The 27895-nt window shown below is 45.5% G+C and overlaps 1 protein-coding gene across 1 annotated transcript; it reads left to right on the forward strand.

Annotated features, from left to right (window-relative positions):
* Positions 1-1777: 1777 nt before the first annotated feature.
* Positions 1778-26789, forward strand: LOC115458937 (ras association domain-containing protein 5-like). The gene is made up of 3 exons (XM_030188796.1): positions 1778-2163; positions 25008-25124; positions 26451-26789. Exons 1-3 carry the CDS (start codon positions 2071-2073, stop codon positions 26787-26789), a joined length of 549 nt encoding a protein of 182 aa, XP_030044656.1. The 5' UTR covers positions 1778-2070.
* Positions 26790-27895: the final 1106 nt, after the last annotated feature.

A 27895-nucleotide genomic window follows, 5' to 3' on the forward strand; every position in this document is an offset into this window, starting at 1 on the left:
ATACCACATTGGAAGATGAGCATGTAAAATAGTCCTTTGTTGAATATTTTTCCTTTGTGAATGACTGACTGTGGGGTCTTGTGAAATGTTTGGCATAGTTAAAGGGAAACGTGCCCTTTTCTTTTTCCGTCTGTGTTGGAAGTTTACTTCTGATCAGCTTGTGTTTTAAATTTGGTGGCTGTCGGAAGGCAGCACTGGTGGGGATGGGAATATCTCTTTCAGTAATTCATCTTCCTGAAGTAGTGGCTGTAGGTCTCTTATGATTTTCCTCAGTTTCTCCAGCTCTGGGTTGTATGTCACTACAAGGGGAATTCTGTCTGTGGCTTTTTTTTTCTTTGTACTGTAGCAGATTTTCCCTGGGTGTTTTGAGGGAGGAGGCAATATTCTTGGAGATTATCCTCCCTCAGTGTAAAAAATGTAACGAAGGATGCTATATTGGAGAAACAGGCCAGATGCTTAAGACAAGATTCAATCTGCACAGACATCACATGAAAATAGCCGGTGCCAGTCAAGCCCCCACCCCTGTGGGCCAACACTTCACAAGACCAGAACACTGCACCAGTGATTTCACAGTAAGAATACTGAAAGGTAATTTTAAAACAATACAGGAACGTAAGACCTTTGAAATAAGAATGATTGAATATTTTGACACCCAACAAACAGGACTTAATAAGGATCTGGGTTTTCTAACTCCATTATAAAACATAAAGCTGTATTTCTCTGATTATTTCTCTGTTTATTACCCTCCTCTCACCTACCAACACCCATTCTGTTAGAATATCAATGAAATGCTTTGATGTCCCCATGCATACCCCCACCCTCCCACTCTGTCAGACTGTCAAAGTAATGCTTTGATGTTTCTCTTATATATACTACCTGCTACCACATTTGCTTATTTCCGATCTGACGAAGAAGGGCAACCTTCGAAAGCTAATCAAGAAATGTATTAAGTTATGTCCAATAAAAAAAGGTATCATCTTATTTTCTTTTCCATGTTTTATTTTGTTTGATTTCTATTGATAACCTTTAAGAGTGGACTAACCTCTCTACTATTTGGAGACCAAATCTAAGCAATGTCTCGCATCCCCCATTAGAGCCTGAGGGTGACCACCTTCATGCAGAGCCTGAGGTTACCGGGGCGAGGTGGGATGACCGACCAAAAAATAGGACCATATAAAAAGTCAGTCCTATCTTTGCGGTACCACATAGCTGCTTCAGTCCTGAATATCGCACTTAACTGACTATGCGTTAGTTGGCGCCAGAAACCCAGAAATTCAGTGCTGAAATCAGACATGGCTCAGTATTGAATTTCCAGGCATAAGGCCAGCAGCGATCAGCAAAACGCTGAGCACCATCAGTTGATTATTGACCCTCTAATTCATAGATTGAGCACAAGTTTAATTTCAGTCCCTTCTTCAGAATTGTCTCACTGGTCTATTAAAGGAACTGATCAGTTTGCCAATACCCCAGTGCCAGAGATGGTATCGGTGTGGACCAGGTGCTGCTGCTTGGGGATTCCTGGCAGTGTCTTATTAGCACTGGACTGGATTCTTTTCCCAGCCTAGGCTCTTTAAGGCGGTGCATCTACTTGACACTGTCAACCTCAGTCACAGGAGCCCTGAAATAGTGTCTGTCCTCCACAGCCTTTGCTGAGAAATCTTGCAAGAGGAAGTGGCTTAGTGTTCTCCTAGCTATGAGCAAGGCAGGAAGGGGGGGGGGGGGAGGTGGTGCTAATCCCCAGTGTTGCAAAGAGATTAAACCACAGATGAGAGAGAGGTGCCCAGTTCAAGACCTTTCTCTAGTTTCCACAGCATTTACAGAGGAGAGGACAGAAAAACAGCAGGGTGTGGAGCACTACAGAACCATGGAGAGCCCAGCGGTTCCCTAGAAGGGAGGAGGGCAGCCTGCTCTGGACCCAGAACACATGTACATCGCATCTTGTTGGCAGAGTGTCGAACTGGATCAGGACGGTGTGCCGGTACCAGAGCACGTGGGACCCAGATGACCACTGGCTCTATGGCTTGTTGAAGCCCTCTGGCTTTGGCCTCCCATGACCCTCGGCCCAGCAGCATGAGCAGCGGGTACAGCAGCCTGGATGAGGAGCTGGAGGAATTTTTCTTTACGGCCAAGTCGACCTTCTTCAAGGGGGGATCTGCAGCAAAGGTAGAAATGCATTCTCTATCCTAAAACCCCAGAGGCTGGGAGGAGCTGCTCTGACTTGAGGAGCTGAGAATGAGCCTGGCACCAGGTGCTGGCAAACGCTTAACCAATGGCTCTGTGCTGAGAGCTGACATTTCCTGTTTTGTGAGACAGTGTCTGTGATCTTTCAAAATATATTACTAACACACTGTATCTTTGATAGGTCAGATGCCCCTCGCTTCCTTTATTAAATCGTTTTAGTACTACTGTTAAAGGCTATGGCAGTGTTGAGAAAAAGAAATCCTGAATTAGTCCCCCTGTCCATGAGAGCAGACCTGCATGGCAGTGATTTTTATTTGTTTATTCATCTTGATAGTCTGAGCATCTCTATTATGAAACCAAGACAGCAAATTAGCTCGTACAAAAAAATAGAGAACGTTAGAGTAAGTTAAAAAAAAAAAAAACAAAGTGATGTTGGTCTGTGTGTGTTAATTTTTTGTTCTGCATTTTAGCACATACAGAGAAATGTGGATCCTTCATTCCGCTCACAGCATCTGTTAGCCGATGACTGTCCCTTTGTCAAGATAAGAACTGTTTTTGGGTCATTTCTTAGTAACTCCAAATCTTTGCATCTTGGGGGTGCTTGCAGTTAGTCCTGCCACGTGTACCCCTGTGGCTGATGTCAGGTGATGTCCTGGAGCTGAGAATCTACAAGCCACAAAGGGTTAAACCTTAATTTAATTTACAATTAAGATTGTCCTAGTGAACCTGGAAAGTCTGATTTTTAGAAAGAGCACAGTGAGCCTGAATATTGTCATGGTGAAACTTTCTAAAATCTCTCTCCTCACCTCCAGGAATGATGGGAGGTAAATCCCAGTCCCAGGTGGAGGAAACTTCTCACAACCTGGGGATTTTTATTATAGGGCTGGGGAAGGTCCCCAGTGTCGCTACCCAGGAAGCCAGGGTATGCTCTGTCCTCTGTTTCCAGTGTCTAATGCAGCAAACTGTACATGCCTGATGCCAAAGGCACCAACATCCCAAAGTGATTGGGGGAGGGGAGGGAATCCAAAACAAATTACACCCCCCCCCCCCCCCCCCGGGACACAGTGAAGGAGCTTGCTCAATATTGGTGGTCTTAGCACCCACAGAGCGGACTCCTCTGCCTGTTGCCCTGTGATAGAAGCCATGTCAGCTTTTGCGCTTTAGTCTGTCGAGATAAACTCAAGGCTGCTTACTGGAGCTCCAGGTTAAAGCTGGACTAAGGGAGCAAACCAGCGACCGTCCCTGGCATCAGGACATCGAAGATGCTGGTGTTTTCGTTCAGCCACTTTTTCTGTAGATCAGTAACATGAGGAGTTTCCAGCAGCGATGCTGACGCATGCCTTTCCGGAGCATTGGGTCGGAAATGTTGGCTGGGGTGGCACAGTAGATTCTAGCAGTCTGACACGTAGCCTTGAGCTTTACATACAGGCTCTGAGTCTGTAAACAGCAGGAATCTGAGAGCTGAGGATTATCTCTAGCATACCCTGGCACAGGAGTAAGGTTCATTGCTGTCACAGCATACATAGAATGAACCAATACCTCACCAGAGACTTCGCGGACATACCGTAATGACCCCAGTGGGATTGGGTGCTGTTGGTTGAAAAACCAGGGGTTTTGCTTAACTCTTGAAAGATGAATTTGATCTGTGATGCACACGGACTGCTTTCTCTGGGGTGTGCACTTCCATGCAAGTACAACAGAATGGCTTATCAAAGCCAGACCCACTTCTAAACTCTGTCCAGCACAGCAAGTGGCAGATCGCGCTGCAGTAATGAGTTTTGCATCGACTAATGTTTCTACGTGGGTTATACTATAGTGCATTACTATGACAGGAGTGAACCTCACCCCTCTGCCAGGGTACGTGGGAGATGATCTTGGTCCCTGAAATGGAGACTGCTCTCTCAGTGCTTGCACTATGCCACAGACAGCTTCTTTCTGGAGTTCACCAGTGGCCTGCGTAGATCACTGCTTCACAAGATGCTTTTGGAAATTCAGTGGTGCTCTGTAGTTGGGATAATTCTGTATTTTTCTGTCACAGGGTTGGTATTTGAAGATCTTCTCTTCACACATAGAAGAGAATAGGTTTCGCCTTGATTTTTCAGTAATGACATTTTTTAAAGGCACAAGTTATTTTTTTTTCTTTAGCAGTGAAGGAGTAGCCTAATGTTTAGAGGAGCAGCTACGTACGCCATGTAGCGCTATAGAAATGCTAAATAGTAGTAGTAGCAGGCTGTAAACCAGGGGAACCAGGTTAAAAATTTTATTCATTTATTTAACAAAACTTATAGCCCACCCAGCCAACCATTTGAGCGGGTTACAATAAAACAAGTAAATCAAACAATCAATAACAAACATACAACAATAACATAAACACCCACAATAAAACAAAACAAAAAAATGCTCTGCTAAACAGTCTCTTCAACTGCTTTCTGAACAATAAGAGAAGAAATTTGGCGCCAACTGGCAGGAAGAACATTCCTCAAACTCGGGCCAACAACAGGAAAAAAACCCGGGAACGAATGTCTGCAAACGAACACGATGGAACAAAGGGCCATCCAACAGTCCCAGAATCTGAGACCGAAGAGGCTGTGCAGGACAATACTGCTGCAACCTTTGAAACAAATCCAATGGAGCCTCATCGTTCAAAGCCTTAAAAACCGGCACCAACAATTTAAACTCTGTTCGCCACACAATAGCCAATTGATGCAATTCCTGTAAGCTGTGGGTTTATATGATCCTCATGAGCCCGTAATGTGTTCGCAAGACCACACAACAGAGCATTGCAATAGTCAAAATGCAGCAGCTCATATCTCTGCAGAACATATCTCTGCTGCTCAGAGAGAAAATTCCTTATCTTGGCAGCCGACCGCAATTTTAAAAACACTACTCGAATCACCGATTCAACATGTGGTTCGAAAGACAGGGTAGTGTCCAAAATCACACCCAAACTACGAATCAAAGATTGATACTGGCACAAAAACAGCCACATAAAAACCAGAATAAGGACGAGCCTCACCCGATTGAGCTAATGACAAAATTTGAGTCCTAGCTACATTCAAAGTTAATCCATTAGTCTTCAACCAAACCTACACAGGCCAAAAATAAGACTCAACCAACCAAACTCCATCAGCCACAACAGCAGGAACAGGAAAATATCATACAAACAGTAGCCAACACCCAAATTGGCCAACACCTTACAGATCGGAAGCATAAACAAATTGAACAACAGAGGACAAACATGAGCCCTGTGGGACACCAGCAGGTCACTGTCACCCAACAGGGCGTAGAAGAATGTTGAACAACCTGAAATGTACGCGCATCCAACAATGAGCAATACCAGGCCAACGCTTTACCGGCAATCCAAAAGGACTGCAACTGTTGTTAAAAATAATTCATGGTCTACAGTATCGAATGCAGTGGCCACATCCAACAAAATCAACAAAAAACCCAATCGACTATCATCCAACAATGTCTTGGTATTATGCTGTGTTCGAAAATGAAATCCCTACTACAGTTCTTTGTGATCTTGGACAACTCACTTAACTCCTCCAGGGACAGGGAAATGTCTAGTGTACTTGAGTGTAATTTGCCTTGAGCTGCTACTGAGAGAGGCTAATGCTTCATCCAGATCCCCTTGTGGGCAATGCTATATCCTGGGTAATGAGCAGCCAGTGCATTGTCTTCTCTCCTATCTACTCCTACATCATAGGTGCCCTCTCTGCAGGTACTTCAGCAACCCCATTACTGAAAAAATGCCTTCGCTTTATCCAAGTAGAAGTATTGTTGGGTTGAGCACCCCCCAATCATGCTGAAACATTGGCTCCTATGTCACATACATGGTAGTGTTTGCCTTTGCGTTACTGAGATTTGGTAGAAGTCTTACTCAGCGAGGTCACTTGGGCAAGACTTGTGGATTTGATCTCTTCTCCCCTCCAGAGTTTGGTAGCAGAAATTGGGAAGGGGCCTTCAAAGCCAGTCTGTGCTACTTTCAGCATCAGGCAGGCTTAGAACCCCTGTGACCTGGGAAGCTTGGCAGTTCTGCTGGTGTGCAGTGAGTGAGTGTCTTAGTCTGGGGTTTTCCCTTGGTTCAGAATAGAGAAAACATGTTACAGTAATACTCTCTTTTTTTCCTTGAGATGCAGTACAAGCTCCAATGAGATCTAATATGACTTATGAAGGTGCTGTGTGCCCTGGTAAATTTGCTTTGGCAATGTTGTGGAGTCAGCCCAGGAGATTTCCATAGGGTTACCAGGTCCACACTCCTGGATACTGCAGATATTCTAAACGGGGTAAAAAGATGTAGGACCTCAGTTTCCCCTGTGAGTTTTCTAAACATGAATTTGGCCTGGTAGCTACTTAGCCCTGGGATTGGTAGCGTGGAATGTTGCTACTCTTTGGGGTTCTATGTGGAATGTTGCAGGGGCGTAGCCAGACAACCAATTTTGGGTGGGCCTGAGTCCAAGGTGGGTGGGCATAGAATTCATGCCCTCCCCCCCCCTGTCCCTAGCCCCCCTCTGCTCTGCTCTTCATCCCTCCCTCCACCTGCAAGCCCACAATATTAAATACCTGAGCAGGAGGGGATCTACCAACCCCGCCAGATGAAGATTTCCTCCTGCTCAGACAGTCAGCGCTCTTCCAAACAAGCCAGCAGCACTTTCCTTGAGGCTGTGCATGCATGAAAACTAAGCATGTGAAGAGGGGCTGGTGTTGGTTTCAGCTCCAGGCAAGTGCTGCCAGCTGCCGTTTGAAAGAGCACTGGCTGCCTGAGAAGGAGGAAATCTTCAGTTGACGGGGTTTGAGGACTTCTGCAAGCCATAGCAAGAGTGCACAATTTTGGGTGGGCCAGAGTACAAATAGGGTGGGCTCTGGCCCACCCAGGCCCACCCATGGCTACGCCACTGGAATGCTGCTACTCTTTGGGGGTTCTACATGGAATGCTGCTACTCTTTGGGGTTCTACGTGGAATGCTGTTACTCTTTGGGGTTCTACGTGGAATGTTGCTACTCTTTGGGGTTGTGCCAGGTGCTTGTGACCTGGATTGGCCACAGTTGAACGTAGGATACTGGGTTATATGGACCATCAGTCTGACCCAGTATGGCTATTTTTCTTAAGTTCTTAGTCTACTGGCATTTCTGTGGTAGTAATCTGTATAATCAATCAATTTATTAACCACCTTTACGAAGAGATTTACCCAAGGCAGTGTATAGCTCGACATAAAGCCTACAATTTTGTTAACAGCATAACAAGAGGAAACTGATCAAATAGAAGCATAAATACAATCAATGAGGTAAACTTGGAAATTAAATTTGGCCCTGTAAGTTTGCTTTCTTGCTTATTTTATTAGGATTTATTTGCTGCTTTTGTTCCTGTGCCAGTGCAGTTTTTGCAGAAATGGTAAGATGTGGTCACGCCACTTGCAGCGTTCTGAATTGGAGTTGGTGCAAATTGTGTTTTTTGGTGTGACCAGTGAACAGGACATTACAGTAGTCCACTCGTGATATCATTGTGGTCAGACTTGTCTTTTTTTGAGATGTGGAGAGAGATTTTGTATTTGCTACAGGTGACAAAGTTGGTTTGTTTGTTTTTTTTTTTTTTTTGGGGGGGGGGGGGGGGGATGGAAGTAAATAATGTGTTTAGCAGCTGATCAAGATTCCTGATCTGTGATTTTAGAGGAAGTTCATACCTTTTTTGAAGTTAGGTACTTTATCTGCTTTGTTAGAAACCCACAGATTCTCTGTTTTGCTTGGGTTCAGGCAGGGTTTGTTTTTGCTCATTCTTGAGTTGCTGTTAGGTTTGTCAGTTTCTTACTGAAGGCTTAGTAAAGGTAGGTAGCCTTACAGGTGGTCTCATGGTCCCCCTTCATCTTCCAAGTGACACTGGACCTGTGAATTACCAAGTGGCCCGAGGTGACTGGGCAAGACCCCATGGTCTGCCTGGCTCAGAAAGTGCCTGGTTACAGCCCCTCACTTTCTGCTCAGAAAGGCCTTTTTTTCCCCTTGTATTTGATTTTATACAGGTTTTATTTGTCAACTTGACGCTGAATCACATCAGTTTGAAAATTAAGACCATTTAAATGTAGCACTTAAAGGCCTTTCCTCATGTTTGCTGTGTGAGGAGATAGGAACAAACATTTAGAGACTGGTCTGTAGAAGGCCTACTATATGATCTAGGGCTTGAAGCCAGGTTTCTTTGTAGCTAACATGGTCCTGTGTCTCTGTGACACCCACTGACCCCTTACTTTCATCCTCCTTAAATGTTAGCAGGTAATCAGTTCCTGGCACCCCAGTGGAGGCTGCGTTACTGTCTATTTTTAGAATTTAGCTGCTGTAAAATTGGTGTGGAAATAGCTGTAAATGTTCTGCTACTACTTGATATTACTTTTGCTGAGGGGCTGCAGTCTAGATTCTTGTTCTTCCAGAGATACTGACCAGATTCCTTTGGTCCCTTTGACCCCAGTGGCAGGCCTCCTCCTTGCATTGTAGGTTTTACAAATGGTATCGAGCACAGCCCTGCGGTTCCTGAAGCCTCACGTTCCACTAGATCTTCACACAGACTCGGGAGCCTTGGCAAAGGGGGAGGGAGACCAGGACTCTTCTCCCAGTCCTGTCAAGATATGCTGCCACTTAGATCATTTCTAAACTGGCCCTGTGACTCTTAGTAACCCTATTCACTTTCTTCAGTGTTCTGAATTTCCAGTTTTATGAACTCTGCAGTTCTCGGGATGTACCATGCGCGGTGAACTTCCAGTCATGAGATATAGGGCAGCTGAAAGCAGACCAGGTCAGCTGCCATAGAGTGACTGCTTGGGACATTGAGAAACTGGGGAACATTCAACAGCTGTTCCCAGGGCCGGTGTTAGGGGATGGCATTTGCCCTGGGCATCCATGCCATAGGGAGACCCCAGACCTGCCTCAAGCTAAAGGAGGATTTCTGCCCTGGGCCCCTGAATACCTAACACCAGCCCTGGCTGTTCCAGGCCAGCTGCTATAATGAAAGACTCAAACAGGGATGCAAGGATGCTGAGGGAAGGTCACCAGCCAACCTTGCCCTTGAATGGATGCGTCAGTTATTCAAAGCTGTCAAACTGCAAGAGGATTGTAAAAAATTACAAGGATACCTTTTGAGACTGGGCAACCAAATGGCAGATGCCATTAATGTGAGCGAGTGCAAAGTGATGCATGTGGGAAAGAGGAACCCGAACTATAGCTACGTGATGCAAGGTCACCGACTAGGAAAAGGATCTAGGTGTCATCGATACGTTGAAAGCCTCTGCTCAAAGTGCAGAGCGGCTAAGAAAGCAAATAGAATGTCAGGTATATTAGGAAAGGAATGGAAAACAAAAATGAGAATGTTATAATGCCTTTGTATCACTCCATGGTGTGACCGCAGCTTGAATACCGAGTGCAATTCTGGTCACCGCATCTCAAAAGAGATATAGTGGAATTAGAAAAGGTACAGAGAAGGATGATGAAAATGATAAAGGGGATGGGATGACTTCTTAATGAGGAAAGGCTAAAGTGGCTAGGGCCCTTCAGCTTGTAGAAAAGACAGAGGTCTCTAAATATTGAGTGGACTGTAACAGGTAGACGTGAATCCTTGTTTACTCTCCAAAAATACTAGGACTAAGGAGCACGCAATGAAGCTACAAAGAAGTAAATTTAAAACAAATCGGAGAAAATATTTCTTCACGCAACAGCAACATATAATTAAACTCTGGAATTTGCTGCCAGAGAATGTGGTAAAAGCAGTTAGCTTAACAGGGTGTAAAAAAAGAAAGGGTTGGCTACGTTCCTAAAAGTGCATAAGCCAAACTATGGAATGTGCTGTCTGAAAGGCTCCTCTTAACAGAAGACGCTCTGTTTCAGGAAGCAGGTGAAAGCTTGGCCCTTCAACCAGGCCTTTAATGGAAGAAGTAACTAAATTGTTAGTCTCACTTTCACACACAAGGAGTGACTCGGGCTGCACATACTGCAGCAGGACATGTTTATCCACTCCTACCCTAGCTGAGATAATATTTGACCATCTCTCTGACCTCATGTGCACCTTTCTTTAAATTAGTCCCCTTATTTTCTAACTCCTCTTACCCTCTTACCTATCTATATGTTCCATCTTTGCTTATACCCTTTGCTGTCTATTAAAATGTCCTATTACATATAGTGTTGACATTGTAAGTAGTGTACTATGCCATACTTTGTATTATTTGAATATTTTACTGCTGTAATTGCCTATTGCTCATATTTGATCTATTCTTACTGTACACCGCCTTGAGTGAATTCCTTCAAAAAGGTGGGAAATAAATCCTAATAAATAAATTAATTAATTAAAGATGGACTTAGTAAAATCCACTGCTTATTTCTAGGATAAGCAGTATAAAATGTATTGTACTGTTTCGGGATCTTGCCAGGTACTTGTGACCTGGATTTGCTACTGTTGGAAACAGGATAGTGGGCTTGATGGATGTTCGGTCTGAACCAGAATGGCAACACTTATGTTCTTGTGTCCTTCTTAAGTGTGCATTATCTGCTCCAATAGGCTGAAATACCTCCTTTAATCTCCCCCTATTTAGCACCAAGGTAAGAGATTAGTACTGTAACACAAACTTGATTTGGTTTCCTTATGGAGAGGGGACCTGGGAAGCCTTGTTCTACTCCCCCCACCCCACACACAGCTTTTTCTGTGATAGGGCTTGGGCTAGGCTCTATGGGGTCTGGGATGGGGGGCACTGAAGGCCATGCATCCAAAATCCAAACAGAGAATTTAAAACACTTTGAAATAAACCAATGGTTGCTTTCTTTCAGTCGACATCAATCCTCTGTTCTATGTTCTCAGATGCTCTTTCTTTCCCATTTTTAAAAAATGTATTGACTGACTATTATACACAATTTTGCTTTGAATATTTGAAAGGCAGCTGGTCTGAGACTAATGTAAACTTCGCTGTTGTTCAAGAAGAGGTCACTTTGTCAAGAAAAAGATTTAGTATGAAAGCCAGGACTAGTGTTGGCCAAAGAGGCTGGTGTTCTGGATTCTGTCCTTTTGTTTTGGGGGATTTTGGTCAGTCTTCATGTTTTTTGTTTTTTTTTGTGTGTGTGGGTTTGTGCGTTTTTGTTTTTAATTGTATTTTATATTTTTAGTGGATATGATTTCCAACTTGCGTATGCTAAAAAGGAAATGATGTTTGTGTTTGAAATGAAGTTAACCTGTTTCTTTGCATTATTGTTATCATTATTGTTGCTTTTTAGTTTCGCAACAAATCCATATCCCTATCCTCCAATGATGCAACTGGCCAAGTTGCTGAAGCACACAAAAGCAAATCCTGTAACAAAACAAGTAAATGATGTGTCTAGCAGCTGACCAAGATTCCTGATCTGTGATTTTTTTTGTTTTGTTACATTTGTACCCTGCGCTTTCCCACTCATGGCAGGCTCAATGCGACTTACATGAGGCAATGGAGGGTTAAGTGACTTGCCCAGAGTCACAAGGAGGTGCCTGTGCCGGGAATCGAACTCAGTTCCTCAGGACCAAAGTCCACCACCCTAACCACTAGGCCACTCCTCCACTGTTGCTACTATTTGAGATTCTACATGGTTATCAATAGAAATCAAACAAAATAAAACATGGAAAAGAGAATAAGATGATACCTTTTTTATTGGACATAACTTAATACATTTCTTGATTAGCTTTCGAAGGTTGCCCTTCTTCCTCAGATCGGAAATAAGCAAAGAAGGAAGAAGGGCAACCTTCGAAAGCTAATCAAGAAATGTATTAAGTTATGTCCAATAAAAAAAGTATCATCTTATTTTCTTTTCCATGTTTTATTTTGTTTGATTTCTATTGATAACCTTAAGAGTGGACTAACACGGCTACCACACTCCTCTACTTAAGATTCTACATGGAATGTTGCTATTCCACTAGCAACATTCCATGTAAAAGTCGGCCCTTGCAGATCACCAATGTGGCCGCGCAGACTTCTGTGAGTCTGACGTCCTGCACTTACGTACGTGCAGGATGTCAGACTCACAGAAACAGAAGCCTGCGCAGCCTTCTACATGGAATGTTGCTAGTGGAATAGCAACATTCCATGTAGAATCGCCAATAGTAGCAACATTCCATGTAGAATCTCCAATAGTATCTATTTTCTTTTTGTTACATTTGTACCCTGCGCTTTCCCACTCATGGCAGGCTCAATGCGGCTTACATGGGGCAATGGAGGGTTAAGTGACTTGCCCAGAGTCACAAGGAGCTGCCTGTGCCTGAAGTGGGAATCCAACTCAGTTCCCTAGGCACATTTTCCTCAAATCATTCTTTATCAGCATTATTATTGTATCTCGTTCCTTTCCATCCACCAGTCGGCCTGTGCTGTTCCATCCCCTCCCCCTCCCCCTCCCCCTCCCAGTTATTAATCCTTCTTCATCTTCTCCAAACACTCCTTGCTGGCACTACGCTCTGGAGCAGCTCTTCTATTTGGGCATAACGAGGCCCTCAGTAAATTTGAGCCTAATGGTGCCTTTTGAGAATACGGCAAGATCAGGCATGGCACAGCTCAAAGCTCTGACATGGACATTGAGGGTTTGCTTTCTACTTGGCCCTGCATTTCAGCCTCCACTGACTTAGGCAAATAAGGCCCTGAATGAACCTCTACAGATGGCCCTCCCCCCATCCACCCCTCTGCTGGAGGTGTACTGGCTCTTTAAAGGATTTTTTGACACCTTTTTCAGTAGTAGCTCAAGGTGAGTTACATTCAGGTACTCTGGATATTTCTCTGTCCCAGGAGGGCTCACAATCTAAGTTTGTACCTGAGGCAACAGAGGGTTAAGTGACTTGCCCAAGATCACAAGGAGCAGCAGTGGGATTTGAACCGGCCACCTCTGGATGTCAAGAGCGGTGCTTTAACCACTAGGCCATTCCTCCACCCCATCACCATGAAGACCACTGAAACACCTGTGTGCCCAATATTTTAATCTTTCCTCCCCACACATCAGTGGGGTATTTGGGTTGATGTTTTTAATGACTGAGCTGAAGCAATACCTGTAGACGCTGGCCTCCATCTCAAACAGAAAAGTGCAGAGGCCCATTAAATTATAGCAATAATTACAAAAACAATTAGTCTTTTTTTTTGAGGGGGGGGGAGTGAATCCTACTTTTCCACCAGCTCCTGGGACATATAGGCAGCAAAGAGGAGTCACGGGAGGGGGGGAGGGTGTGCACTCCCCAGGGGCGTAGCCAGACAACAGATTTTGGGTGGGCCTAGGCAAGAATTGGGTGGGCACCAAGTGTTCTCCCCCCCCCCCCAAAAAAAAATCTCAGCTGGTGGGAAAACGCTTCTTTCGACCTTGGCAGCAGGAATGCACTGAAAACTGAGCATGCGCAGGTGCCGGTGTCGTGGAGAGTAGCGTTTTCGTTACCATCAGGGGGAAATCTTCAGCTGGCAGAGCTTGGGATTCCCACCAGTTACCACTAAACATGTGCTACTGTTGGGTGGGCCTGAGTCATAAATGGGTGGGCCCTGGCCCACCCAAGCCCACCTGTAGCTACTCCACTGGCACTCCCTGAATCCTCTCGATGCTGGTTTTTTTTAACCTATTTCTGCCAAGTTGCAGTTTTTTGTCCCAGATATCGTGGATTTTGGGGTACAAATGGTGGGTTTTCATTTTGAGAATACGTGTTAAGCAGTTGTCCTGTAACCTGCACTCCGGAAGCCTGTAATTCTCTGGGTTCTTGACAGGATGTTTTAAACTCACATTTCTTGTTGACAGCTGTTGGGTTCTGTCTATGTATAAAGAGGAAATGTAGCAATGGTTGGGGGAGGGGGGGATTATGGTTACTGACTTCCACTTTTGAAACGAAATTCATTATACCAGTGTTTCTCAGCCCTCTCCTGGAGACGCACCTTGCCAGATGGGTTTTAAGGATTACCACAATGAATGCGCATGAGATAAATTTGCATATGCTGGGAATCCCTTGTATGCAAATATCTTCATTTTGGTAATGTGCCTTCAGGTGAGGACTGAAGTCAGCTATAACCAGCACAGATTCCAGCAGGAAGCTTTGGGAGGTGTTCTCCCTGCCAGTTCTAAACCTGAGCTCCCAGGGCAAGATGCACTAAACGAGCCTTTAACCACACTTTAACGAACAAGTTTTTAACCCTGGCATGTACTAAAGCCCAATTTCCGACGACGGTAGCAGCAAACGAAAACGGAATGCAGATCTCATCTCATGGTTTTCAGTATCATCTTTATGCTGATGATACCCAGCTATATCTCTCCACACCAGACATCACCGCGGAGACCCAGGCCAAGGTATCGGCCTGCTTATCCGACATTGCTGCCTGGTTGTCCAACCACCACCTGAAACTGAACATGTCCAAAACCGAGCTCCTCGTCTTTCCACCTAAACCCACCTCTCCTCTTCCTCCACTCTCTATCTCAGTTGATAACACCCTCATCCACCCCGTCCCATCTGCCCGCAACCTCGGAGTCATCTTCGACTCCTCCCTCTCCTTCTCTGCGCATATCCAACAGACTGCCAAAACCTGTCGCTTCTTCTTCAACATCAGCAAAATTTGCCCTTTCCTTTCTGAGCACACCACACGAACTCTCGTCCACGCTCTCATTACCTCTCGCCTTGACTACTGCAACTTACTCCTCACCGGCCTCCCACTTAGCCACCTATCCCCCCTTCAATCCGTTCAGAACGCTGCCGCATGTCTTATATTCCGCCAGAACCGATATACTCATATCACCCCTCTCCTCAAGTCACTTCACTGGCTTCCGATCAGATACCGCATACAATTCAAGATTCTCCTCCTTACCTACAAATGCACCCAGTCTGCGGCTCCTCACTACCTCTCTACCTTCATCTCCCCCTATGTTCCTGCCCGTAACCTCCGCTCACAGGACAAATCCCTCCTTTCTGTTCCCTTCTCCACCACTGCCAACTCCAGGCTCCGCTCATTCTGCCTTGCCTCACCCTATGCTTGGAACAATCTTCCTCAACCCCTACGCCAAGCCCCCTCCCTACCCATCTTCAAATCTCTGCTTAAAACTCACCTCTTCAAGGCTGCTTTCGGCACCTAACCTTTCGAGAAATATAGTATGCCCTATCAGATGGATGCTACACTTGTCTTTTAGATTGTACACCTGTCTTTTAGATTGTAAGCTCCTTGAGCAGGGACTGTCCTTCCATGTTAAAATTGTACAGTGCTGCATAACCCTAGTAGCGCTTTAGAAATGTTAAGTAGTAGTAGTATGAGCAAATTGTGTAGAAACCCTATTGAAATGAGATGCATCAAAGTTTTACCGCTTGCCTAACGCTGAAAAACTCCGGGAAAGGTAACGAGAGGTCTGTACCTCTCGTTAGGGCTGCCCGGCACTTTAATAAAACAATGTTAAAGCAGGAGGGAAAAACTTCTTCCTAAAACAAAACCTCTGAAGAATAATGTGTACGCATACGGGGTCTCTGTTGACTGCCAAAAGCATTCCTTCGTGCATAGCCGTTCCGTACCGATTCGTTATGGAATTCGGTACGGAAAGGGCTCTAACGAGGACTTTTGTGCATCTTGGCCCCAGTGGCTGAGCCTGTGCTGGGGTGAAGGTAATGGGAACAGCTTTTCTGACCCGTCTGTTGTAATAAATTCATTGCATGAGAGATGTCACCTGAAGCAATTCTAATCTCCTTGGGCTAGTCCTGGCTTTTTATTTTTTCCAAGATATTAGATCATGCCAAGTACAAAATATGTTTGTGTCCCTTTAAAGTCATACTGTTTTCACCGTGGCTACTTGAGACATCACTTCCTGAACAAAAATGAAGTTACAAAATACACTGAGGAGAGTTGATGGGGCTGGAGATCAGCTGCTGATAGATGAACTTCTCTTTTCCTAGTCTTTTGGCTTAGTGTGAGGCAGAGGGACAAAGCTCAGCCTAGGGCAAACAGTTTTAAGGGTGCCCTGCTGCAGCACCATTTTTGTTCCTGTCCTCTGCTGGGCCCCCTGCTGCTTCCCCAGGTGTGAATGGGAGGCTTCCAGTGGCAGGCAGAAGATTGGCTCGGTCTTCTGCTCCTGTGCCGGGTTATTGCGTTTTAATTCTGCTCTGCTGGCCTCGGGTCCTTCTTCCTGCCGCATCCCACTTCCTGTGAAGTAACTTCTTGTTTCCGCATAGGAAGGACCCATGGCTGGCAGAGCATAATTAATGCAATAACCCGGGACAGGAGCAGAAGACCGAGTCAGTCTTCTGCTTGCCACTGGAAGCCTCCCTTCTCTCTTGATTTGCTGCTGTGGCAAGTAGAGGACCGGGGGGGGGGGGGGGGGGGGGGGGGTGCAGTGGGGTTGCTGCCCCCTCTTGGCGGGCCTGGTGTGTGATCCTGTTTTACAGTCCATTACCCACCAGTGTTTCATACTCCAAAAGGAGCTGAAGGGACCAGTTCAGGAAGGGTAGAACAGACCCCACCAGGAATAATAGTTAAAGAGTTTCTGTTCTGCTTTATTGCATTGTAACTGGTGCAGATGTACAAAGATATCTGTAATCAGCTAGTCTGGCGTTGTTCAGTCTACACAACATTGCATCTTTTTTTTTTTTTTAATGGGTTTCTCCAATTTGGTGGCCTGGTTCCCAAAGGAATCCTACATAGAGTTGGCTGGTTGAAAGTAAAATGGCAGCCAGCTCCCTACCTCGTGCACTTTTGTGGGTCTCTGTAAATTCTAGTTCTTCTTCTGTATTCTCCCTTCAATCCCTAACTTCTTTATTCCCTTTAGCCAGAGAGTACTTTGAAGCAATGTTCCTCTATAATGACTTTCCAGAAGACTATCAACACGGCAAGCGTTGGACCAGACAGAACAAAGAGTCTCTCTCCGTAAACATGAAATACTCTTTCAGCAGAGCTTGGGAGATTTTCTGGACACTTATGGAGAGGGAAGTCATTTTTAATGAAATCTAGTGGCAGTCATGGATAACGTTTTCAATTTGTAAGCATTCGGAGTGTCTGAAAAGCATCAAACAGTGTATCTGTCCGAAGGCATAATATCTTTTGTTGAAGTGGACTCATCGGGTCTTTCATTTCACTTACAATTCGCTTATCCTTTCCGTGCAAAAGGAAGTACAATAAACACCCACCTACAAGAAGCAAAAATTATCCCCCCCACCATCACCACACACAATCTCTCTCTCATCCGTAAAAGCTTCAACAAACAGATCTTAACCCTCCTTACATAAGTACATAAGTATTGCGATACTGGGAAAGACCAAAGGTCCATCAAGCCCAGCATCCTGTTTCCAACCGTGGCCAATCCAGGTTACAAATACCTGGCAAGATCCAAAAAAAAGTACTAAACATTTTATACTGCTTATCCCAGAAATAGTGGATTTTCCCCAAGTCCATTTAATAAGGTCTATGGACTTTTCCTTTAGGAAGCCATGATTTTCCTTGATTTCATCACAGAATTTTACCTCCCTAGCATGCCCCGATGTTACATTTACCCAGTCAATATCGGGGTAATTGAAATCACCCATTATTATTGTGTTGCCCAGTTTCTTTGCGTCCCTAATTTCCTTTAACATTTCTGCAACCGTCTGTTCATTCTGGCAAGACGGATGGTAGTACACTCCTATCATTATCCTTTTCCCCGTTAAACATGGAATTTCAATCCACAGTGATTCCAAGAAGTGTTTTGTTTCCTGCAGAATTTTCAATCTGTGATTCAAGGCTCTCGTTAATATACAATGCTACCCCTTGAAGAGTTAAAATCTCCTGCTCCAACTTTACCCTTCTGGGGACAGCACATTACAGTCTAACATGAGTCACAGAAAAACCCCTCGAGCAAGTACGCTGTTGGGACAGTCCTGCAGGTCGTGTTGTCTGCATTGTAACAAACGCAATGAAAAATATAATAATCTAACAGCTGTGCTGACTCCACAAAATAGAAATGGGGCAAAATTTCTGATGGATCCAGGGTGTAGGCTTCGTCAACAGTGATGTGATACTAGCTGTTTTTATCAACTGTGGAATATGCCTGTCTACCAAGGAGGCATTGACTACATCAACCCAAAGCATTCACAGCCACTGTAGCCTAGATATCTAATATACAAGTTACAGACTTTTTTTTACAATCTCCTCCTCATTGACCTAACTTCCTCCCAAGATCCTGGGACACCAACGCTAAAGATTCCAATGTAGTCCTGTCCACGGATTCTAACATTGCGTCTAATTTATCTTTCAGATGGTCTTCAAATACCTGCTCCAGTGGTGTACAGTACCACAGCCAGTAACATATTGTACCTTGTACCAGTCTCCAGATGCTATCAAAAGGTTCTTGTAGACGAGAGGATCGTATTTTGCTTATTCAATAACTGTAAATATTCCCTCTTAACATCCTGCTCCTGAAATTTCTGTCCCTAGCAGGCCTTTTCCTCCCCACCCCCTAAGATTCAATTTAAGCCTACGGTACATATTGCTGCCTTCTAATGGTCACTTTTGACTGTGGAATCTTATGCACAGTATACAATTCACTCGTTGTCATTTCCCACATGGAAACCAAACTGTTTAGAAAATCTGGGGATCCCCTTAAATGGCCATTTCTCTTGCAAATTCTGCAGGTCTACTACTCTTCAGCCTTGTGACAAGCTATCCAGGTGGACAAAACCAATTTACAATCCCTGCATCAGCCTCCCCCAACCATGTCTGGAACATAATTCCCTCCTGCTGCTGCTAATTAATTGCACCTTGTTTTTTTTTTTTTTTTCTGACTGTGCATTAATCAAGTTGAAGGTTGGCTTTTTCCTTGGGCCTTTAACAAACCTCTCAGACCTGGAAACAGGAGTCAGTACTCGATGTGAAGGTCAACCATGCTTCTGCATTGACCAAACTGAAATTCACCAGAACCTGATCACCTACCAGAGCAAAATATACAAACTGCCTTGTGGTAGAGACAAACTGAAAAATTGGAAAGTGCTGGGAAATTTCAGATTTTCAGTGTCTTGGTATAGCACTGACTAATAGCATGAAAGTCCCATTCTCTGTTTACTAGGTAATCAATAGAAATAAAATGAAACACAGAAAAGAAAATAAGATGGAAACCTTTTTTTATTGGACTAACAATATATTTTTGATTCACTTTTGAAGGTAATCGTTTGTCATTAGATCAGAAAAATCAAATCAAATTTGATTTTATTTCTATTGATTACTTTTAAAAGTGGACTAACACGGCCACCATATCACTCCACTCTGTTTACTAGAAAACAGTTGTTCTTAACTGTTAATGTCCGCAAACCCATTAGAAGTCACCCATACAGTAGAACTGAAAAGTAAATTAGACACATAGCAACATACTAACATAGTAGATGACGGCAGAAAAAGACCTGCACGGTCCATCCAGTCTGCCCAACAAGACAACTCATGTGTGCTACTTTTGTGTATACCCTACTTTGATTTGTACCTGTGCTCTTCAGGGCACAGACCCTATAAGTCTGCCCAGCACTATCCCCGCCTCCCAACCACCAGCCCCTCCTCCCAACCACTGGCTCTGGCATAGACTGTATAAGTTTGCCCAGCACTATCCCCGCCTCCCAACCTCCAGTCCCGCCTCCCACCACTGGCTCTGGCACAGACCGTATAAGTCTGCCCCACCTCCCACCCACCGGCTCTGGCACAGGCACAGACCGTATAAGTCTGCCCAGCACAATCCTCACCTCCCCAGCCCTGCCTCTCAACCCTGGCTCTGGCACAGACCGTACAAGTCTGTCCTGCCTCCCAACCCCGGCTCTGGCACAGACCGTACAAGTCTGTCCAGCACTATCCCCGCCTCCCAACCACCAGTCCCGCTTCCCACCACCGGCTCTGGCACAGACCGTATAAGTCTGCCCAGCCCTATCCCCGCCTCCCAACCTCCAGCCCCGCCTCCCGATCTTGACTAAGCTCCTGAGGATCCATTCCTTTGGCACAGGATTCCTTTATGCTTATCCCATGCATGTTTGAATTCCGTTATCGTTTTCATTTCCACCACCTCCCGCGGGAGGGCATTCCAAGCATCCACTACTCTCTCCGTGAAAAAATACTTCCTGACATTTTTCTTGAGTCTGCCCCCCTTCAATCTCATTTCATGTCCTCTCGTTCTACCACCTTCCCATCTCCGGAAAAGATTCGTTTGCGGATTAATACCTTTCAAATATTTGAACATCTGTATCATATCACCCCTGTTTCTCCTTTCCTCCAGAGTATACATGTTTAGTTCAGCAAGTCTCTCCTCATACGTCTTGTAACGCAAATCCCTTACCATTCTCGTAGCTTTTCTTTGCACCGCTTCAATTCTTTTTACATCCTTAACAAGATACGGCCTCCAAAACTGAACACAATACTCCAGGTGGGGTCTCACCAACGACTTATACAGGGGCATCAACACCCCCTTTCTTCTACTGGTCACACCTCTCTCTATACAGCCTAACAACCTTCTAGCTACTGCCACCGCCTTGTCACACTGTTTCGTCGCCTTCAAATCCTCAGATACTATCACCCCAAGATCCCTCTCTCCGCCCGTACCTATCAGACTCTCCCCACCTAACACATACATCTCCCGTGGATTTCTACTTCCTAAGTGCATCACTTTGCATTTCTTCGCATTGAATTTTAATTGCCAAACCTTAGACCATTCTTCTAGCTTCCTCAGATCTTTTTTCATGTTTTCCACTCCCTCCGTGGTGTCCACTCTGTTACAGATCTTAGTATCATCCGCAAATAGGCAAACTTTACCTTCTAACCCTTCGGCAATGTCACTCACAAATATATTGAACAGAATCGGCCCCAGCACCGATCCTTGAGGCATGCTTTCCTGTTGGCCACTAGTCACTTAAATATTGTCCAATGATCTTAATCCCATTTTAATAAGCATAAAAACATTTTTGTCCCATTCCCTGGGCTTTAGTTGTAATTTCTTATCCAGAGCAGATACCTTGTAACACGTCATGGGCCAGGTTCTTCATACTGTTGACCTAGCATTTCTTTCAAGATTTTGCTCACACCTTTGTCAGTAGTAGCTCAAGGTGAGTTACATGCAGGCATATATTTCTCTGTCCCAGGAGGGCTCACAATCTAAGTTTGTACCTGAGGCACTGGAGGATTAAGTGACTTGCCCGATCACAAGCAGCAGCAGTGGGATTTGAACTGGCCACCTCTGGATTGCAAGACCAGTGCTCTATCCACTTTGACAGGAGACCTTGCATTATAGCAGAAATCTGTTCCTAGCTACCCTGGAGATTTATGCATTAGAAGCTTAAGAGGTATTACACTGGTTTAACCATAAGCCACTACACAGCGTTAATCGGAGCAAATTAATTCTACAGTTGGGCCACATGTAAAGATCTCAAGAGGACGTGCGTTGCTAACGGGCATATTTATATATCTGGTATGCTGGGTGCATCTTTCCAAATAACAGCCGAATAAAGAGCAAGGTGTCGCAAAGTGTTGTGACATCAAGTGATGAGGACAGAGAGAAGGCACATTGTATCTCGCTCACCACTCCAGGGCATCTCCACAGGATTATGGTTCTGTAAAACTTGAAGCCATTTGGGTCGGGTTCTTCAGTTCTGTCCCAACCTAGGAGTGCACTGAAGCTCAAGGGAAGAGCTCGCAAAGTACCCAGGAACCTCTTCGGATCCAAAGAAATGTTGATGAAAACCAGAAGCCAAAGTTAGACCCACTTTCCTTGGTTCTCCCTTTTCAAGATCATTAAGAAGCTACCTTGGGTGTCTGAGAAATGGAGTGAGTTTGGAGTCCAGGAGACTGTTGGAAAACGGTAATTCTCATCTGCAAGTGGCTTCAGGGAGATGTGGATTTTTCTCCAAAGCTTTGCAGGTACCTATAGGGGGGGAAAACCCTGGGTCGATCGTTCTGTGAAGATCCCTTTTCTAGGGAGTTGTTTGTCACAAAATCCCTAGTGTGTGCAGACTTCTTTTTTGAAATGTATCGAGTTTTTGATTTTGAAATGTACTGTTTGCCAAGTAATTCATATGCATCGTGAACTCCCGTAAACTGTTTTTTCTTTTGGAACACCTTCATCCAAAATACATTTTTGTTGTTCTGCTGGGACTTGTCAAGAGAATTTTCCACAAGCCTAAGGGCCTTGAAAGATTTAACATTACTCCCTTTGAGAAAAGGATCCCAGGAACACTGGTTGTATAATGGCCCCTGTGTTCAGCTAGAGTGGAGCAGGGGCTACAAAAGGCATGAATTTATGAATGTGGGTTAGGCTAGTGCAATTTTTCTAGCAAAAAAGGTGCCGGTACTAAAATGTCTGGCCACCCTTCAGGGGTGGGGTGATCACTGAGGGGCCCCCCTGCAACCAGTCACAGAATCTATGACAACGCAGAATTGGTGTGTAGAGCCTGAGCTCTTTCATTAAAACTTGGGTATCCTGGGTCAACTTTAGCAGACATTGGAAAAGGTGCCGGTACTCAGTACCCCCGAGTACCCCCTCAAAAAAAGCCCCGGTTAGGCCTATGGCCCAGGCAGCCACAGGGAGGATGGTTAGTGCAGCGTTCTGAGAATCTGGGGAACCAGGTTTGATTCTCGCTGCAGCTTCTTTTGACTCTGGGCAAGTCCTCTTAATTCTCCATTGCCCCAGGTACAAAATAAGGACTTGTATATAATATGTAAACCACTTTGATTTTAACCATAGAAAAGCAGTATATCAAATCCCATCCCCTATCCCTAACTTAGGTAATGTTGTAGCAGCTTCAGTCACCCAGTCTCATAATTGATGATATCTCCAGGGAACTTAAGAACATAAGCACTGCCATACTGGGAAAAGACCAAGGGTCCATCAAGCCCAGCATCCTGTCTCCGACAGTGGCCAATCCAGGCCTCAAGAACCCGGCAAAGACCCAAAACAAAACAAAAATGTAAATGAATAATGTTCAATGGACTTTTCCTTCAGGAATCTGTCCAAACCCCCTTTAAACTCAGCAAGGCCAACTGCTGTCACTACATTTTCTGGCAACGAGTTCCAGAGTCTAACTACGCGCGGAGTAAAGAAAAACTTTCTCCTGTTTGTTTTAAATCTACCACATTCTAGCTTCATCTTATGTTCCCTGGTTCTATTATTGTTAGAAAGTGTAAACAAATGCTTCACATCTGTCCGCTCCATTCCACTCATCTTGTAGACCCACTATGGTTTATGAATGATATCAATCAATGTTAGATTGGTGAGGACCGAGAAGACCTCTAATTTGATTTTAGAAAAAATTTCTTAAGCTATGACAGACATAGAGTGAGGGGCTTACACTCTGTATGCCTGGCCAGTTAGTTATTAAGCCCCATATTTATTTATTTAGATTTTGCTGACACCTTTTTCAGTAGTAGCTCAAGGTGAGTTACATTCAGGTACTCTGGATATTTCTCTGTCCCAGGAGGGCTCATAATCTAAGTTTGTACCTGAGGCAATGGAGGGTTAAGTGACTTGCCCAAGATCACAAGGAGCAGCAGTGGGATTTGAACCAGCCACCTCTGGATTGCAAGACTGGTGCTCTAACCACTAGGCCACTCTTCTACTCCATTAGAAAGATGGCATTGGTGTTGCAAAGGGAATCTGGTTCAGTTGGGTGTTCTCATGCTACATTGTCCAGTGACGATACCAAGGGAAATGCTGGACAGACTCTTGATTTGTAGAATTAAGGAAAGGGAACTTGATATACCACCTTTCTGTGGTTTTTGCAAATACATTCAAAGCAGTTTAGATAGTAGTATTTACAGGTACTTATTTGTACCTGGGTCAATGGAGGGTTAAGTGACTTGCCCAGAGTCACAAGGAGCTGCAGTGGGAATTGAACCCAGTTCCCCAGGATCAGAGTCCACTGCACTAACCACTAGGCTACTCCTCCACTCCTTACTTTTTGGGGTTCCGGAATCTTGCTATTCTTTGGGGTTCTACATGGAATGTTGCTACTCTTTGAGATTCTGCCTAGAATCTTGTTAATGGGACTTGATCTACTGCCTTTCTGTGTTTTTTGCAACTACATCCAAAGACAGTTTACATAGTATATACAGGTACTTAATTGTACCAGGGGCAATGGAGGGTTAAGTGACTTGCCCAGAGTCACAAGGAGCTGCAGTGGGAATCAAACCTAGTTCCCCAGGATCAAAGTCCTCTGTCCTCCTTCCTCTTTGGGATTCCGGAATCTTGCTATTCTTTGGGGTTCTACATGGAATGTTGCTACTCTTTCAGATTGTGCCTGGAATCTTGTTAATGGGACCTGATATACTGCCTTTCTGGTTGATTTCTCCCCCCCTCCCCAACTACATTGTGTTTTATACATAGTGGGAACTGAACCCAGTTCCCCAGGTTCAAAGTCTGCTGCACTAACCACTAGGCTACTCCTCCACTCCAGTATATGGCCATTAATTAAAAAAAATTAGGGGCCCTTTTACTAAAGGGTTGGAACTAGAGAAAGGTGATTTCGATGGTGTATCTATAAGCGAGGATCAGTGAGTGTCCTGCTTCCAAAACCTCTGCTCCTGTGGTGGTTCTTTTAGTCTTGTCTCCTATACATTTTAGACTTTTGCCATTTTCAGTTTCTGCCGTTTGAATTCAGCCCGGGCCCACTCTGCCTCCTCCCGTGAACTCTGTGATGTGAACCATAAAGCAGATTTACATATGTATTGGAGTATTGCCAATAAACTTATTTGCTTGATGTTGTTAAATTGGTTTAGGCTTAAAGGCCTGATCACACAAACCCTAGACCTGGCTTGGTCTTCTGCCGCTGAACCTCCTGAAACAGCCCTCTGTTGCTACACTTGGTACCTGTGACTGTCCACTGTTCTGTTCTGAGCTGTGCCTTTGTCTTTACAGAATGTGAAGAGAGACGCGGCAGTGGAGGAAACCCCCAAAGCCCTTACGCCACAGGAGATTCAACAGAAAATTGAACGCTACAACTCGAAGGTCAAAAACTGTTTGTTGATGAAACAGGTGGGTGTAGTTTTACTCCTCAGCTCAGTCAGAACAGGCCTCTTTTGGGCTATTGTCATAAGCCTTCATTTGCAAGAACCTGGAGGCTGGGATGGTTGTTCATATCTTATATGCCACTCTCAGCTTACGTAGCCCAGTCGCTGTAGCGATAGTTCTTAGCCAGAGGCCATGGACAGCAGTGGCAACACTGATCCTGAGTCTAGCTGGCGTTGCTGAGTAATGGATCCGCTGGTGTAGGAACTCAAACTCCAACTGCCTCTGTTCCCAAGGGGGAATTAAAATCAGCCCCAAAGAACTACTGCCTGCAGCATCGGTAACCTGGGCCTCTAGTCTTCCCAGGAGCAGCTTACTCCTAACTGCGACCCAAGCTACATTGTCTGCACCACTTGCTGGAGACAGAGAAATACTGAGGAGCTGAGGGCAGCATCAGCCTCCTATAAGGGGAGTGAAGTCAGCTCTGACCTGTTATTCTCTGGCTCCATCTGCTGGCAGGGGGCCATAACACATGCGTTTAGACCAGCCTGACATGGGCAATAAGGAATAGATCTTAATTCTGATTAATAGCAATCTTGACTCAACATCTCAACAATTAGTTAACCAGGTGATAACTTCATATGGAAGTTCATAATCCAATAAGTAGGTCATGGATCAAGAAGATAATGTCCTTTTAGAAAATTTGATTATTAGTGACCACACCTCCACTTTTATCATTTCGAACTACTCACTATCTTAACTATAACAACCTCTGGTCCCTGCTCAATCCAAATTTTATTTAAGCATCTTAAATTGATCAGAATCCTTCTTGTATACTACACACATCTATTGGGTGGTGCAGGAAATTCCTATTAAAATATCCTACATATGGCTCTAACAGAAATCAAACAGAAAAGGGGGAGTATAGCCTATATAACCCTCCAAAGTAGGGGTAGTGAATAAACTTTAAGAAACAAAAATATCCTCTGAATGTAATAAGCCCGAGGCCCTGCCCCTTTGTCCAGCATCTCCCATTCCTTCCCTTCCCCACCTCCACTCCTAGTGTCCATCTTCTGTCTGCTTCCCTTCCCCATCCCCCCTTGGGTGGCACCAAGACCGTCAGGGCCTTGAGCAGGAGAAATGGGATCTGGCAAGCCTCGCATATGAATGGATGCTCTAGGCCCCAGGCCAACCATGATGGGTGTTCTTGGTGTCACTCGCCCCCTTCCTCCAACTGTGCCACCCTAGGCGGATGCCTCGTCCACCTAGTCCTAGTGTTTGTGTGATAAATGTGCAAATGATGTAAATGAGTCGAGCAGTGGCCATACCTGACCTTGTCCTCTCTTCTGCTAGAATGATGACGGTACGTACACTGGCTTCATTAAAGTGCACTTAAAGCTGCGCCGGCCAGTCACTGTCCCCGCGGGCATCCGGCCACAGTCTATCTATGATGCCCTGAAAGAGGTGAACCCAGCAGACAGGACCGACAGGAGGACGTCCTTCTATCTACCCCTGGATGCTGTAAAACAGCTGCATATCAGCAGCACCACCACTGTTGCCGAGGTTATTCAGGGGCTGCTCAAGAAGTTCATGGTGCTGGACAACCCACAGAAGTTTGCACTCTTCAAGCAGTTGAAGAAAGACAGACAAGGTAGGTCTCTCTGCCAGTCTCAAACTGTTAGGAAGACCTAATTCTCATTCCAGTGCCGAGTATTTTTCTTTAATTTCTTACATATGGCCTGCACGTCTGGCACTTTTATTTTAATGAGGGGCTTGGGCATGGGGGGTCCCCTGCTACATCACTGCGTTGTTATCCACCTGCTGGAATGGAGATTTCAGGGTCTCCAACGTCTGTAATTAGAACCCGCCTGTGGAAAAGTGCCATTCTGTAGAACACAGACCAAAATCCATCTTCATTTAACAGTGAATACCAGTGGCATAGCCATGGAGGGGGGGGGGGGCCTGGGTCCTCTTCCATTACTTTGGGCTTGGGCCCCCTCCAGAATTCCAGCACCTTTTAAACGGCTGGTGGCAGGGGCGTATCTGCGTGGGGCCTCAGGGGCCTGGGCCCCCGCAGATTTTGCCCTGGACCCCCCTACCGCCATCAACCCTCCCCCGCTGCCGTTGCTTACTTTTGCTGGCGGGGGACCCCAACCCCCGCCAGCCGAGGTCTGCTTCCACCTGCCGCTGCCTTAAAAACTTTTTCTTCAGCCGGCGGGGGACCCCAAACCCCCGCCAGCCGCCCCGCGGTGTTTTAAAATTCATCTTCGGCCTCCGTGGCCATGCTGCTGTGATAGGCGCTGTTGAAATCCACTTCGGAGTCTGACGTCGTTGTACGTGCTGCGATGTCAGACTCCGAGTGGATTTCAACAGCGCCTATCACAGCAGGCACGGCCACGGAGGCCGAAGATGAATTTTAAACACCGCGGGGCGGCTGGCGGGGGTTTGGGGTCCCCCGCCGGCTGAAGAAGTTTTTAAGGCAGCGGCAGGTGGAAGCAGACCTCGGCTGGCGGGGGTTGGGGTCCCCCGCCAGCAAAAGTAAGCAACGGCAGCGGGGGAGGGTTGGCGGCGGGAGGGGGGTGGAGAGAGTCATTGGTGGCGGTGGGGGCTCGGCGGCGGCGGGGGGGGGGGGCTAAAATGTGCCCCCTCCCTCTGGCTCTGGCCCCCCCTACCGCCGGAGTCCAGATACGCCACTGGCTGGTGGAATGCTGAAGCCCCGCCAGCTAAAAAAAAAAGCAGTTCCCGAGCCGCTCCCCTCCTCCTCCAGCCACTGACACGGGGCTTCTCACACATGCTCA

Source organism: Microcaecilia unicolor, unplaced genomic scaffold (assembly GCF_901765095.1).
Source record: "Microcaecilia unicolor unplaced genomic scaffold, aMicUni1.1, whole genome shotgun sequence".
Taxonomy (NCBI): domain Eukaryota; kingdom Metazoa; phylum Chordata; class Amphibia; order Gymnophiona; family Siphonopidae; genus Microcaecilia; species Microcaecilia unicolor.